Raw genomic sequence first — 14,431 nt, forward strand, 5'->3', positions numbered from 1 at the left:
CTGTTTACCACTCTATATATATATATATATATACTTATGGTAGGTGCCGAAATTGGCGTACCTGTCAACTGGGTACAGCTAAACGAATCGCAATGGTAAGTTCAGATATAAAGTCTCATTGTCCACAGGTACAAGGTGGAAACATCGAAAAATTATACCTACTACTATAATAGGGAAACAAAGGAGGTTTGTAAAAATATTTTTAAATAAAAATAAATAGTCTTCTTGGGAAATACCAAATTTAGAAGTCAAGGAAGCGGAGTCTACTCCAGAACCGAAAGATGAGATTCCGCAGGCTCATATAGACGAATACAAGGCACTAATTAAAAGTTTTAATCTGCCTAACCATGCCCAGTTTGAGCAGGTATCTGTCTTGTTTCATTTATCAATTCTCAGATCCTTCCACGGCTGTTAACCAACGAAGTATTCACCAGGATACCTCAGGCACATAGAAAACGGCTCTTTAACTCCATACGCAGAGAACTACTCGAGGAACGTACTAGGAATACTGCAGATGATGCCAATCTGGTACGTAATATCCAAATTGAGCAGCTCAAAAAGGAAGAAAAAAGACAACGAGAACTTGAACATTTGGTAAATACAGCTTCAAAATATCGCATTAAAAATGGTGGAAACAAAGAAAAATCTGATAGTAATGGTCACTCTAGGGGTATCCATGCGCAGGAAATGGCAGAAACGGCCTTCATGAGTCTGCTCCATGAGAAGGTCAAGCAACCATTTTGCAATGGAAGAGTCGAGCCAATACCATATGAATTGATTGATTCTGACCCTCGCAGTAAAAGCGAGTATTTGAAGAATAAACAGGAGATTTATCGTAAATTCACAGACAAATTCCTGGACGCCAGAATAGAGCTGTTTGACGAAAAATTGCAACAACTTCCAGACTCATGTTTAAACTCGGACCTTAAAAAGGTGTGTTTCCACACTCTTTTTCACCCAAACATTTTAGATTATAGAACTCATCGGGGGTAACTTATTCAGACATCTTCCTGAGGTGGAGCTGAACAGAACACTTAAGAAGTGGAAGGCTAAAGCGGTATTGTACATGTTCAAACGTTCAAATTATACAGAAACAACAACTCATGGAGTCCTTCAAGGTCATGCTAAGACAGACGATCTCGTACAAGAGCGGAGACAAGAAGAAGATTCTAGAAGAATCCAAGAAGACCCTTTCCCAAGATCAAAGGTACGATAATACGCTCTATTTACCATCTTGTAGGTACCAGAGACTGGAAGGATTCCCCAAGGAACGAGATGACCTTATACTCGAATGGTTGAGGTATGCAGAACTCTTGTTCATCATTCCACATCTAGTGAACTGGAAGAAAACCACAGAAATGTTAAATCTATTGTGTTAGAAGATGAATAAGTCCACAGTATTGGACAAGTAAACACCATGTAAACCACATTGGGAATCCAGTGTGTGGCCTATAACTCCTAGTCTACATTTTCACCATGTTGTGGATAGATAAACACTGCCCTAAGCATCTGCACGAGTTAACGTCCCATAAAGATGTTAATGAACTGCTCATTAAGCTCGTCAACAAGTCACACGGGGAACTTCCACATTTCCTCTTTTATGGACCCTCTGGAGCCGGAAAAAAGACGAGAATATTAGCAACTCTGCGGTCAGTATTTGGAGCAAAAGTAGATAAGGTGAGAATCGCCTCGGTGTCATCCATGTCCCCCTAGGTCAAAACTGATGTCTTGTCTTACAAGGATAGCAACGAAATCATCGTCTGCCAAAGTGAATCACACATTCAAAGTACGTTTAAAGACTAGTTTATACACTCAACAGTACCATGTCCGGAGCTGGGCACGCGAGATCGTGTCATCATTCAAGATGTTATACGCAACCTTTCGTCAGCGCCTTCTGCATCAAATTACTTCACAAAAGGGCCTTCCTATAGAGGTAATCTCAACACAAAGCACACACTCTTGTCTAGTCTTCCTGTTCGAAGATGCGGATTCACTCTCACATGAAGCCCAAGCCGCCCTGCGTAGAACCATGGAAACATACATCAAGAACGCCAGAATGTTCCTACACGTACGCCAGTTGTCACGAGTAAGTAGAGTATGAGAAGAAATGACAACTATAGATCATGCCTCCCCTAAGAAGTCGTTGTCTATGCATAAGGATAAGAAGTCACACCCCTCAAGAGGTAGGTTTTACTATATATGCTCATATTCCTTCAGATCCTTGATATATTGCGGGAAATATGCAACGCTGAGAATATAACGCCCGGGCAAGCTAGTGATTCAATGCTACTCAACATTGCGGAGTCAAGCAACAGGAATCTCAGGAGGTCCATACTCATGTTAGAAGCCGTAGCAATGGGAGGATTTACACTTGAAACTAAAAACTTTATGATGCCCTGGGAAAGAAATATAAAGCAGATTGTAGATTCTGCACTATCTTCACAAACCCCCTCCACGTATGTTATATCATGAACATTCACAACATTTAGTCTATCATCATTGAGGCCGCAAATTTACGAACTATTGGTCTGTTGCATCCCAGGAGAAATCATTCTAGAGGTTCATATTCCCTTGTTACATACACATATTTACAGACAATCGTAAACCAATTAATAAAGCGGGTAAAACCAGTACTGGTACCAAACATCATTCACCTAGCTGCACATTTTTCACATACAATGAAACTAGGATCAAAGGATATATGGCATATTGAAGCATTCATAGCACAAACCATGAGCTTAGTAGCACGAAGACAGCCAAAGAAGGCATAAATACCAGAGTCAAAAGTTATACCTTTTGTATGTATCAAATTCATACAAACTATAAGCCTATTGAGAATTTGGGTGGTAGTTTTACATACATGTATATACAGAATAACCAATGATCTATCCTTGATACTAAAACTATTCATGAATTTTTGTAACATGATTTTCTGTTTATACCACCCTAGTACCTTGATTATAAGACTATTATTCATCCTATATTTGTTACATTATTCACTGTGTACATAGCCAAGTTATCTAGGAAAAGTTCATACGAGTACGTGATGTAACTAATACACGTATGATAATTTGGAAAATTATAGTAATGATGATTGTATCAGTTTCTCAAGACACCAAAATATGGTCTAATTTCATTTATGGAATGCACTAAAGTACCCATTACCAATTTATATTTAGACAAGACAGAAGTATTTATTGTACCTATTACTCCCATATCAGTTTCTTCTAAATGATAGTGTGAAACTACTACCAGTAAAGTAAACCTACATTAGAGAAAAGAATAACCAAGGAGGTATTTCAGAATGAAATTGAGTAAGAAATCAAAGTTTTTACATCTGGATATATTAATACTCAAAGCGTCGGTCATAGAGAAAATACTTAAACATCTTCCAATATGTTTCTAATGTGGTGTTCCCAAATATTAAATCAAATATATCCATAAATCAGCTCCAGTAGTATCATAAAACATAAATGACAAGAAGCACATCTACATTTTTTGTCACTCCTTCTGTAAGAAACGGATTGAATTCTCGCCGGTTACGGAGAAGTGGCTAAGACATATTGGTGTGTATGGTAGAAATTAGGGTCTCTGTGGACCACAGACAATCGTCTGGATTCCTCCGCCTACAAGGTAGAATAAACTGCATTAATGGCAAGTGTTTATACAACTTTTGTGTGATGTGTTTAGCTAGAAGCCTTCCCATTATATTAAAATTACAAAAAGTTCCCGTACAGTGTTTAAATAGAATAGTATGATGTTCTATTGACAGCGTTAAATCCCAGTAGATCATGTATCTCTCTCCGTATGCTTCTCACCAGCAGGTGCAGAAAGGTCCTTCATTGAGTGGAGCCTATCTTCGAAGTATCTCTTGTCCACATTCTTCCATGCTCCAGCATCCTTTTCAAAACAAAAGGTCTCATCTCCGGCACCCCTTGTATAGACACTGAGAAGAGAGGGGTACCCTTCCCTGGAGAATAGGTAGGCACCTGTACATCCTTCTTGAGTGTCTGTAGCAGTCCAAAGCGTATCTCCGTTATCAACCACTGATACTAGAGAAGATCCATCCTTGGGAACAAAAGCTCTATGATTCACTCCATAAAGTACATGGTCTGTTATGGTAAACAGGGAAGGACTGGGAGAAGAGAGGTCAAGAGTAGTTCCTTCTAGTTGTTGAACGACTTCTTTGGGTGCAACATGGCGGAGGTTAGACTGAACGGGTACTGCGGGTTCTCCCTCTTTAACATTAGAGGGAACCTGTAAGGGTTTAGCTCCACTCGCTTTATCTGGAAAGTGTTCATGTAGCCACTTTTCCAACAATGGTACCAAGATAGGAATGAGTTGAATAGCAGCCATATGGTGTCCACATCCTTTCCATTCTACGAGTTTTGCAACCTTACTTTCCTTGAGTCTCTTATTAACCATCTTCCTTGGACCCTTTACGTCACAGTGGTTATCATCAATAGTATGCACAAGTAGTGTTGGCTGATCTTTTGGATAAAACTGTTTCCTATGATCTTTCATAGCCCTTCTGCATGCACTAAAAGGAGACATCGCCATATTTCTAGTGTATCGATCACTATAATAAATAATGTCAGTATGATAATCGGCAAATCTTTCAAAGTGGAGAGCAATGTTATATGGATATTGGTATGGACTCTTTGATTTTGGATCCATCCATGCGATACCCTCTTCAAATGGTCTTGCTACTTGTTTGTACCACACATCAAGGTATGGATCAACATTAAGCATGGTAGAAAAGCCAACTAGACCATCTACAAATTTAGCTTTTGGATTCTTTATCTCCTTGTTAAATTCTTGCACAGCTCTTACTACCACGTTTCCACCCAGTGAAAATCCGAACAAGAATGTCTTTTTATCAGTGGTGTGACTCTTGAAGACTACCTTCTCATCCCACTTTTCATTAGGATATCCAAATTTACCCCTCCTCATTATACTTACAAACTGAAGTAAATCATAAATATAATCCATGAATTTCTCAGCATGACATCTTCGTTCAGTCTTGGATTCAGAAAAACCATGTGATTGATGGTCATAACTATAGACATTATACCCAAGTCTATTAAGAGCCTCTATGAATGTGCCCTTATACTGAGACCTGTGAAGAATATCTAGCGGGTTCATTCCTTCTAGGGTCTTGTACTCAAAGTAAGATCTATAGCGTTCTGCATTTGATACCTTCTTGACAGTTACTGGTTCATCAAAAATACTGCAATAGGGGAATATCTCGAAGCCATAACGCTCATAGTTCCAGTCCATGTTAAATGTGAGAAAGTCTGACGTGAGATGTGAACGAGCTCCATGGACAAGAAGAATGTCTGCTTTGGCATCTTCAACTCTGGAGGCATATGTTGCAATCTTTATACCTTGCTTATTCTTAAAACTGCTCATTACAATTTTACCAGTAGATTCATGAGTGTAAATTGGATTATTCCTACCGGCCAAAATGTCCTCGTATTCATCCTTGGTGATAGTCACCCACTTTCCATTCAATTTTCTGAGGTAAATGATCTTGTGCTCCTTTTTAGTATTCGTGGTAAATAGAGCACCAAGTGAGGTGTCATCACCTATACCATGGAAACTAAAGTGGATAGAGAATCTGTCATCTGAAGACTCCCAGATGATATCCTTACCCTGCACTACCTTGTTAATTCTAAATCCCGGAAGGACGTGGTGTCTGTTTTCTACTACAATGTCAACTTGGTATTTGTCAATGAAGAAGAGTTGGTCGTCTACATTGGATATGTCCAGGGTAACCCTATCATTGAAGGTTGACCTGTCAAATCCAGCCTTGGCTAAGTCTTCCAGATACCCATTCTTGTCAACAGACTTCCATGACCCACTCATCTTGGAGTAGTAGAGGATATTCTCATTCTCATATGGGTCCTTGGTGACTATCCAGAGGAGTTTATGATCTCCCTCTCTGGGATAAAAGGTGAGTTTGGTACACCATTCATCATTCTCTCTCTTCCATATTGTGGTACCAGTGTATCTTGTAGTAACAATCTTGGTAACCCTAGTCGTACTTCTGGTTCCATAAACTGCAAAGGGGGACTTGGGAGACTCATTAATATAAAAGTTCCAGTCGCTTTTTCCTTCATCAAGTTTGAAGGTCTTCTTGTCAAAATCATGATTAATGATCGAGAGTGCATTAAAGTGGTCATAGAATTCCTCTTCTTTGAGAGAAGACCACTTACCATCCTTCTTGAGAAAATAGCGGACATTCTTTGTCCCATTTAAACCTATAGTATATACATGGATAAGATCAAATAGATCTTTTATAAAACAATGTGTGACTTTGACGAATGCTCTCTTTGGACAACATTCACAGATGGTAGCATCTCCTTCTACCACCTTTTCTATAAAACAATCAGACTTTGCTGTATATGATGGTGTCTCTATATTATGTGGCTTTAGATTAAACATTTCAAAAGTGGAAAGGTCCGGGCTATTTATGTCCAGAGTAACTTCAGTGGCCCTTCGCGCAAAATTTGGTGGACCGGTTTCACTGGCCATCAATTTCCCATAAAAGAGAAAAATCAGGGCCGAGATAAACGTCCTCGCCATTGTCTTCTCCACCAAATTTTGACCATGAAGAACTCCTCTCTTCCGGTGTATGGGGAGTAAGGAATATCTATTCCTAAATGCTACTCAGAGAGTGCGTAGATAATACCCTCATATCTCCATAGATTAAATTACACTACATTATCCGTGTAGTAACCTTCGGGTTAAAATTTTATAGAATAACCAACACTGGATTCTCGCCAGGCAATGTTTGGGGTACGCATGCTTGGTTGTGGACAATTAAAATAGCCTTATTCTCGGATTGTAAAGAATATTGTCGACCGAGTTAGTCTGTTTTTTAGTCAACTCTAATCTTCCATTGCGTGTTACTGGTTATTTCAGTCTTTGAGACTTCGTGCACTTTATATCTCAAATATGCACTACCACGGGCACTAGAACAAAGTCGTGAGATAACATCTGCAGTGTTATAGTCAGAACTAGCGAATAAAGTCCATAGGATATACTCTAGAGTTTGTCTAACTCCACCTCCATGTCATCAACAAGCCTCACGTAAGTACGGCAGGAATGACGGATATTTCTCCCTGGTTTCAGTATCCGATATTCATTTATTTACAAGGTTAAAATAAGCACTTTATTTCCTGGAGATATTGTCTTTGCCGGCTTTTTCATCATTCTGTTCTCCAAGTAGCTTCTTCAGGTCTGGTGGATACAGGTGCCATTTCTTGGTAAAGGAGGACTTGACACTCTTATCATGCTCATACTTGGAATAAGTCTTAAGGTAACCGTCTCCGGTAAATGCCAAGACTAGCATTAAACCTTGGGACGTAAATGTGTTTAAGCAGGAAAAGGTACCTTCCCTCTCTTTACAGCATTTACAGGTACGGTTTGTTCCGCATCCACAGTTGATTCTGCAGTTTCTACAGCATTCACATCCACTGGATCGAACTCTTGCGGTGTCTTTGCATGTACATTTGCAGGGTGTTCCGCTGGATCCTGTTTTGCATTTACATCCGGTTTCTTGGCATGGACAGCTACAGTTATCCTTCGTACAAATCTATCTTATCTCTAAGAATCGAGCTATTTTGTAAACCAACACCAGTACTAATAGAGGTGAATAATTCCCTGTGTTTTCTACAACTCATAAATCCTTCCTGGGTTATTGATGTCTTACGAACACACCACCCATTTTTATCCTCACCTCCGGGGTTTGCATAATAGTAAGCTGAGCCATCCGTCACCACTATTGTACACCTTTGCATGAGTACAGGATCCGCTGATACTTTGTTACCTGAACCCCTGGAGATGAATATGTAGCCCAGCAGCTACTCTTAGGCCGGCACTTGCTGTGAGCCAAGATTCCCAAATCATGCTTCCGTCCAACTGTAATACTATCATCTTCCTTTACTACATTCTCTATCCTCATAAAACTGCATTAGTGGCTTTTACTAGCCATCCTGGCTAACGCCTAAAATGTGTAAGACACTCTCCGCCTAACTCTTCATTTCACACATCCTAGAGCAAGCTTCCTCCGTTAATGATGCTTACTAGAGTTTTTTAATGGAAAGTGGCGACTAACATGGGAGCAGTTGTCTTAACGAGATATTGGAGGTTAGTGGTGATAATTATCCCGACTTGCGACATCACCTCTCTACTCATCATCCATTACACACCGAATGTCATCTGTAACAATTTTTACTTGTAATGTACCATACAGATTCCAAGTACCATGAAAGGGGCAAGAAGGTTTAAAACAAAATGGCTATATCATGTCTTGGATTCCACCCATCGGTAAACTGGGTTATATGATACAATTGCTGAGTAAAGAGTCCATAGTAGGAGCATCATAGCCTACAAAGTAGGATTATAGTACAAGGTCTCGGGGTTTGCCACAAATGCAAAACTATGGACCTGAAGAATCTTGCTGGGCGACCAGACCATTCGTTCCTCTTTTCATCTCGGCAAGTTTTGCAAAGAAATCATTCTCTAAGAGTCTTTTCCATTCGCCATCTGCGTTCTTTTCAAAGAATCGATGTTCTGGAATTATACCATTGTCAATGTATAGAGCAAGGAGACTCGATTCGCCTTTAACGTAATGCTGTACCAGTATACACCGTTCTCCAGATTCTGATCTCCAAATTGATGTCTTGTCTTGGGAGATTGAGGTTAAAATGGATCCATTGGTAGCTCTGTATGTGTTCTTTCTCACTCCCTCTTCGATTTTGAAAGACGACTCCAGCAGTGCCAGATCAGGACTGCAAAGGTCTAGAGCACATTCTAAAGTATCTCTTTCAATGGTATCCACATTTGGTTTAGAAGATTGTGTTAGTTCATCATTATCCTGTGTACTGCAAATAGAGTCATCCGTGCATACATGTCCTTCCCGTTTGCATGAGCTCTCTGTTGCTACGTCACCACCGTATATAGCAAGTCCTTGTGCATCCGAATCATCTCCTCTGGTAATGTCTTTGGTACAAGTTGTAGTAGTTGACAAAATCTGCCGGTCACCACTGTCATTGGTTGGCCTGGAGTCATCTTCCAAGTGGTAAAGTCCACACACATTTCCATAAAAAACTTTTCTTCGTAATAAACGGTTTCATCTTTGTCATTCTCGGACATGTCCACCTCAAAATGTGTGCTTGCATTCACCCAAAATTCTAGACACTGGCGAGCATGAATGCCGAGGAATAATACCAGACAAAATATTGAGGACAAATCCATATCCCGAGTATGAAACTGTTCATGGCACAGAGAGGCTAATAATACAAAGGAGATCGTAACAGATAATAGCTGAGAACCTGTTTGTATACTCTACTGTAGCCTTCAAGTTTGCTCACATTTAGTAAATCTAGATATAACACCGAATGAACACAACCTTCACTGTTTAAGTGTCTTTTGTATGTTAAAACAGTGGCTCCATGTATGGAATAAGAATAGCAATGGGAATCCAATTAACTGTGCCTATAGAAACCGAATTAATCAACTTGGAATCTGAGTAGTGAATAGTATTAAAATACATAATTGTATCTATCGTGATTCGTTTTGTTAATGAGAAAAGACCAATGTTTAGTCCTCTACCAAGGAATTTGAATGCATGTTAAGTCACAAATGGATAAATTTATATACAAATCTCCAGAAACATGCAGAATAAAACAATGACATTGCAAGTTCTATGACTATATAGAACAAATTTTAAGTTTTAGGATGTGTAAGATGACTGAAAATAATAGTTTACCCTCATTAAACCTTCCAAAGATATTTGTATTAAAGTATTAGCATCATTACTTTGTTTTTACTGTTATATGAGTATATATTTCCACTAAAGTATATCTTCCAGAAGGAATAGCAATAATGTACAGACAGGGAATTCTAGAAATATTTTCAAGTGGTCTTATTCCAAGAATGGAATTAACGACCTTGAATTTGATAGTCATAAGATATTTATTATGTGACATAAGTGGCGGGGAATAATCAACTGTGGTCATTCCTTCTTTGTAATGGAAGAATAATTGTTATTTAATCTCCTTGTGCATGCTTGGTACACTTAATCACATTTAGCTTTAAATAATTAATTCCTTTGTCACGAAACATACTTCTAATATTCAGCGAAATTTTGGAGTTTTGAAATATTTACTCATGTTCTAATTAGCTCGTGAATATGTTCTCTTAGAGTAAACTGGGAATGTAATACAGATTTGTCTAGAGGACCTTTAGCAAAAGTGTCAATAGGGAAGAACTCGTTTCTTATGCAGAAAATTAATTTATAACGATCAAGGAGATATTATTGGAGCTGATTTTGCAACATGAGATCCTAATTTAAATTATACTTAATTTAAAGGTATTTCGTCATTATGTCGAACGCAATAGAGTCAATCTGAACTGGACAAGAGAGAATAAATGGTATAATTTTGTTCAATTTTGGCAACTAGTTGCACATCATGGGATGTTACAGCTGCAAAGGCTCAAAGCTTTCACTCTGTAGGTTCTTTTTTCAAGTACTGCTGGTACTATGCCCTGTGATAGTCAACTGCATGTTATAGAGAATTCCTTCAAACATTCAATTCATAGTTACTTCCAGAGTTGATTTAGATAATTTTCACGTAAAATTAGGAAATTCGGGTATACATGGAAATAATACGGATTCAGATGGAGGACCTATGGAGCAAGAGATAATCAGGAAGATATGAGATGGTAACATACAAGTATATATATTATCAGTAGATAAGCACTTTATTACTAATAATAACAATAATCCATACTCACTTTATGTTAATACCATATTTAATCAAAGTTTCGGGAGTGCCGCCTGGGACAGAATGGCCGAGCGGTCTAAGGCGCTGCGTTCAGGTCGCAGTCAGTAATGGCGTGGGTTCGAATCCCACTTCTGTCACTATGGAGGAGCGGGCTTGTATGCGTGATTTTTGTGTTTAAATATATAATTTAGAGGCCGTCATTTACTTTTAAATCTACTTTACATGATATTTATGGCTTCCGCCCATTTATTTACGCTTCGACCTATTCCAATGGTTACGGAAGAGAGATGGTATGTATTTCAACCCTTTGTTGAATACTTCTTGGCGTGTTAGTGTTTTAATTACTGTTCCCTTCTTTCTTTCTAGTGGAATGGCTTTGTTTAGCATCTCCGAGTAGTGAGCTGAAGATGCCAGGTTGTTGTATACTTGTACTAGCCGATTGATTGCTTTAATTTTACTCAATTGATCCCATCCTCTGCTCCTTTCTAGTATTTTAATGGCGTGAGTCACAACTGCTCTATATTTTGGATCCCTAGGTAGTGAATGGGCTACACATTGCAAGTTGGGATATCTCAAGTGCTCATCACGTTTGATTTTTCCCATGTTTATAGATCCTGTAACTTCATCTGGAATACAAGATTTGAACCCATAATAGTTCCTGAAGGGGTAGTTATTTCCATTCCCCGCAAATTCTGGCAATCTTGTGACTATATCTTTATCACCTGTAGGAGCATTATACTAGTTACAACTCAAACCATTTACGATCCCTTGCACAAGCATGTGTATAGCGTTTATTTTCTGTTGAAGACGGGTCATTGGAGAGAATGAGTAGTACACATCGCCTCTAAAGGCCGCTAGAGGTTCCAAGACTTCAGGTGGTAATGGTGACTAAAATGTTATTTTAAATATATTGAACTTACGTTGAGTCTCTGCTTATAAAAATTAAGATGAGAATCAATGAATTTTTCTACTCTTGTTTCTTCAAATTCATTTCTTGTACATTTGTTAACTAGCAAGTTTCGTATTGCAGCTCTCTTCATAGCATAGGCAGATTCATAGTCAGAGAGTTCATTGACTAGAGCTGGGCGCCTAAACATGTTTATCACTTAATTATGCAAACCAACTCCAAGTTAGATATATTTTCTTCTATAGCTCTGGACATAACATCGATAAATTTGTCCGTGAGCACATGCTAAACAATGGATTTTACAAGGTTGTGTTACAAACCTGTGGAACAGGACGTATTTCTTCTAGAACATGTTTTAAATCTTCATACTTTGTCGCTTTGATTACATCAGATACTAGAGAACTGGTTTCTGTCTTTTGTGAGAATAGATCAGATTTTATTTCGTAAGGAAAAGGAGGGGCTGTAGGATCTACACCTCCGGGGACATTGTTAACCTTTGGAGTTGACTGTCTCCTTTGGAACTGTTTCCTGGTTGTATTTTCTGCCCTTTCAAGGTGACGCGATATTAAAGGATGGATGCGATTGTGATTAGCTTTTGTAGTTGTCTCCTTTGGTGATTTATTTGCGGTATTCGAAGGAAGATTTAATATTTTGTATATTATACTGGTATCTTCGGATGATACAGTCTGAAATTTCCTTGTATGAATGTATAGATAGAAAATACCTTCAATGAATGCTGAGAAAGTAGCTTTTGTTTGTCCTCGCTATTTAGGAACCTATAGCGTCCGATCCCGGTTATGAACTTATTAAAGCTCAGGGATGCAAATCTAGTTTTTGCAATTTTCAACATGAATCATAACTAGTGTACAAAATAGCGAATGATTTTCGTCTATGGTGTTTATAGAGAAACATCTTCTTACGCCAGAGGGAGTTTTCATTATTGTTGTTATATTCTGATGCTAAGATGTCCTTCAGTTTGTAAGAATGTCAATAGCCTTCGATTTTTCACTACTCTTGGAGATGAAGCCAATAACTTTCGCAATGCCATTAATGAATTGACAAATGACCAAATTGTATTTGCCATCGATACTCTAGGCAAGGTAAGTTGAGGTAGTATCCTATTAAAAGTTAAATACGCAATTAGGGTGATGTTAATGATAGGAATCTTCTCAGTCAACTATGCAAAAAAATCAAATCGAATATTAAGAGCATAAATGTGGAAAATTTGCTCAAAATAACCCATTCTTTGGCAAAAGTAGAGTATAAAAAGGTGTGTCTTTGTATATGTTGTTACATGTGTGAGGGATTTTTCGCAGTTATCGCTCTTTTCTGTGATTAACCGAATTTTGCTCAAACAGTATGAAGAAATAGAAACTCGGCAACTAACACAATATTTGATCGATTTAAACAAGTTGAATGCACTGGAAGCAAATATATTTCTGCCCCTAGTCTCCAACAAGGTTATCAAGGATGTCTCACTTTTTTCAACATTTGACCTGTGCTTTCTCCTACATCTCACCTCTAAACTAAAGATCAGAGACACGTTCATATTAGATTTTATCAGTACGGAAATTCTAGCAAACGAAGAAAGATATGGGTATCTATGCGCGGTAATTTGATCCATGAACTGAACAATTTTTACAGGATCAAGTACTTGTAGCAACTGTATTACGATCGCTGGCGTTTTTAAAGTATGATAATGAATTATTCAGGACTTTGTTATACAAGAGGATTCCTTCATGCGTTTACGGGCTCGGCGGCCGAGAACTATGTAATGTGCTTTTTGCGATTATATTATCGCATTTGAATGTAAAATGTGGGTTTGCATGGCTATAATATACACTTTTCAGATACACCAGAATTGACCGAAATTGTGTTGGTCATTCTTGATCGCATTACTGCTAAATTACCATCGTTGGTAGAAGTTGAAATTAATCAGGTATGCAATGTTTTACGCCGACACGTTCTTTAGCTTGGCATTTCCCTCTACTATTTAAAATATAATTTTGAATTTTTCAATGAAAACCATGAATCATTGCTACGTTCAATCGCAGATTTGAAACTAGAATTTAGGCCTAGTGCATCAAAAATGCAGGTAGGATTGCACACTTTGTCCACAAATTATTTTAGGAAAAGGTAGGACGTTTACTTGATGAATTAAAGCTGAAGCATGAATCTGAGGTTATGCTTGGTCCATATAGACTGGACTTTGTAATACCAAAATTAAAGGTATCTCTGACGATCGAGATATAATAGTAAATCAGGTTGCCATAGAAGTCAACGGATATACACACTTCTTCCATCGAAGTGAACAACTTAATGCTACCACTGAACTCAAGTATAAAATTATTGAGGACTTGGGTTGGAAGGTTTTCGGTCTAAACTATTATGACTGGAAGAATAAAAATAAACAGGTAACTCATATTTTGGCACACTTATAGACACACAGGAACGACTTGAACGTTTGGCTAAAGGTTTAATGGCTCACATGATGTAGATGGCTCATTTGGAGAATTTTTAGCCAAAGCTGTAATGGAAATGTGTACTTGGATATGTCGCTAATTCCACACAGGAAATTAAATTTTGTTTTAGTACCCGTAAAGCATTCTTGTCACACACGATAAGAAAGTTCTGTCCATGTTTAAATACGGAATCTTGTCTCTTAGCGATGGGGACTTCCTATGGGAATATCCACTGAATTCCAGCGTATCATTTTGGGTTTAATATT

The 14,431-nt window shown here is 38.2% G+C and overlaps 6 protein-coding genes and 1 non-coding gene across 7 annotated transcripts, besides 2 other annotated features; 4 read left to right on the forward strand and 3 right to left on the reverse strand.

The window, feature by feature from the left end:
- The first annotated feature begins 13 nt into the window (after positions 1 to 13).
- Positions 14 to 33: a microsatellite.
- BEWA_044050 (conserved hypothetical protein) lies at positions 16 to 1,390 on the forward strand (the record flags this gene model as incomplete). Its single annotated transcript, XM_004833759.1, has 7 exons — positions 16 to 95; positions 129 to 186; positions 221 to 364; positions 397 to 933; positions 1,092 to 1,207; positions 1,241 to 1,300; positions 1,336 to 1,390. The coding sequence occupies exons 1-7, from the start codon at positions 37 to 39 to the stop codon at positions 1,388 to 1,390; spliced, it is 1,029 nt and encodes a 342-aa protein (XP_004833816.1). The 5' UTR covers positions 16 to 36.
- Positions 192 to 219: a sequence feature (AT_rich).
- An 86-nt stretch (positions 1,391 to 1,476) lies between the features above and the next one.
- BEWA_044060 (replication factor C subunit 5, putative) lies at positions 1,477 to 2,771 on the forward strand (the record flags this gene model as incomplete). Its single annotated transcript, XM_004833760.1, has 8 exons — positions 1,477 to 1,677; positions 1,714 to 1,786; positions 1,820 to 1,933; positions 1,968 to 2,086; positions 2,121 to 2,183; positions 2,218 to 2,456; positions 2,490 to 2,559; positions 2,595 to 2,771. 8 exons carry the CDS (start codon positions 1,477 to 1,479, stop codon positions 2,769 to 2,771), a joined length of 1,056 nt encoding a protein of 351 aa, XP_004833817.1.
- A 1,018-nt stretch (positions 2,772 to 3,789) lies between these two features.
- BEWA_044070 (conserved hypothetical protein) lies at positions 3,790 to 6,588 on the reverse strand (the record flags this gene model as incomplete). Its single annotated transcript, XM_004833761.1, has 1 exon — positions 3,790 to 6,588. The coding sequence occupies one exon, from the start codon at positions 6,586 to 6,588 to the stop codon at positions 3,790 to 3,792; it is 2,799 nt and encodes a 932-aa protein (XP_004833818.1).
- Positions 6,589 to 8,446: 1,858 nt separating this feature from the next.
- On the reverse strand, positions 8,447 to 9,162 carry BEWA_044080 (hypothetical protein; the record flags this gene model as incomplete). Its single annotated transcript, XM_004833762.1, has 2 exons — positions 8,447 to 9,068; positions 9,104 to 9,162. 2 exons carry the CDS (start codon positions 9,160 to 9,162, stop codon positions 8,447 to 8,449), a joined length of 681 nt encoding a protein of 226 aa, XP_004833819.1.
- A 1,691-nt stretch (positions 9,163 to 10,853) lies between these two features.
- On the forward strand, positions 10,854 to 10,933 carry BEWA_044090. The gene has a single exon. It is a non-coding gene; the product is annotated as a tRNA-Leu (tRNA).
- A 109-nt stretch (positions 10,934 to 11,042) lies between these two features.
- On the reverse strand, positions 11,043 to 12,553 carry BEWA_044100 (conserved hypothetical protein; the record flags this gene model as incomplete). Its single annotated transcript, XM_004833763.1, has 6 exons — positions 11,043 to 11,518; positions 11,552 to 11,684; positions 11,717 to 11,885; positions 11,921 to 11,988; positions 12,024 to 12,389; positions 12,428 to 12,553. 6 exons carry the CDS (start codon positions 12,551 to 12,553, stop codon positions 11,043 to 11,045), a joined length of 1,338 nt encoding a protein of 445 aa, XP_004833820.1.
- A 106-nt stretch (positions 12,554 to 12,659) lies between these two features.
- Positions 12,660 to 14,200, forward strand: BEWA_044110 (conserved hypothetical protein; the record flags this gene model as incomplete). The annotated part of the gene is made up of 9 exons (XM_004833764.1): positions 12,660 to 12,803; positions 12,848 to 12,973; positions 13,020 to 13,313; positions 13,348 to 13,519; positions 13,554 to 13,642; positions 13,676 to 13,798; positions 13,834 to 13,932; positions 13,968 to 14,117; positions 14,153 to 14,200. 9 exons carry the CDS (start codon positions 12,660 to 12,662, stop codon positions 14,198 to 14,200), a joined length of 1,245 nt encoding a protein of 414 aa, XP_004833821.1.
- Positions 14,201 to 14,431: the final 231 nt, after the last annotated feature.

The sequence above is a fragment of the Theileria equi genome (assembly GCF_000342415.1).
Source record: "Theileria equi strain WA chromosome 2 map unlocalized gcontig_1105316255037, whole genome shotgun sequence".
Taxonomy (NCBI): Eukaryota; Apicomplexa; class Aconoidasida; order Piroplasmida; family Theileriidae; genus Theileria; species Theileria equi.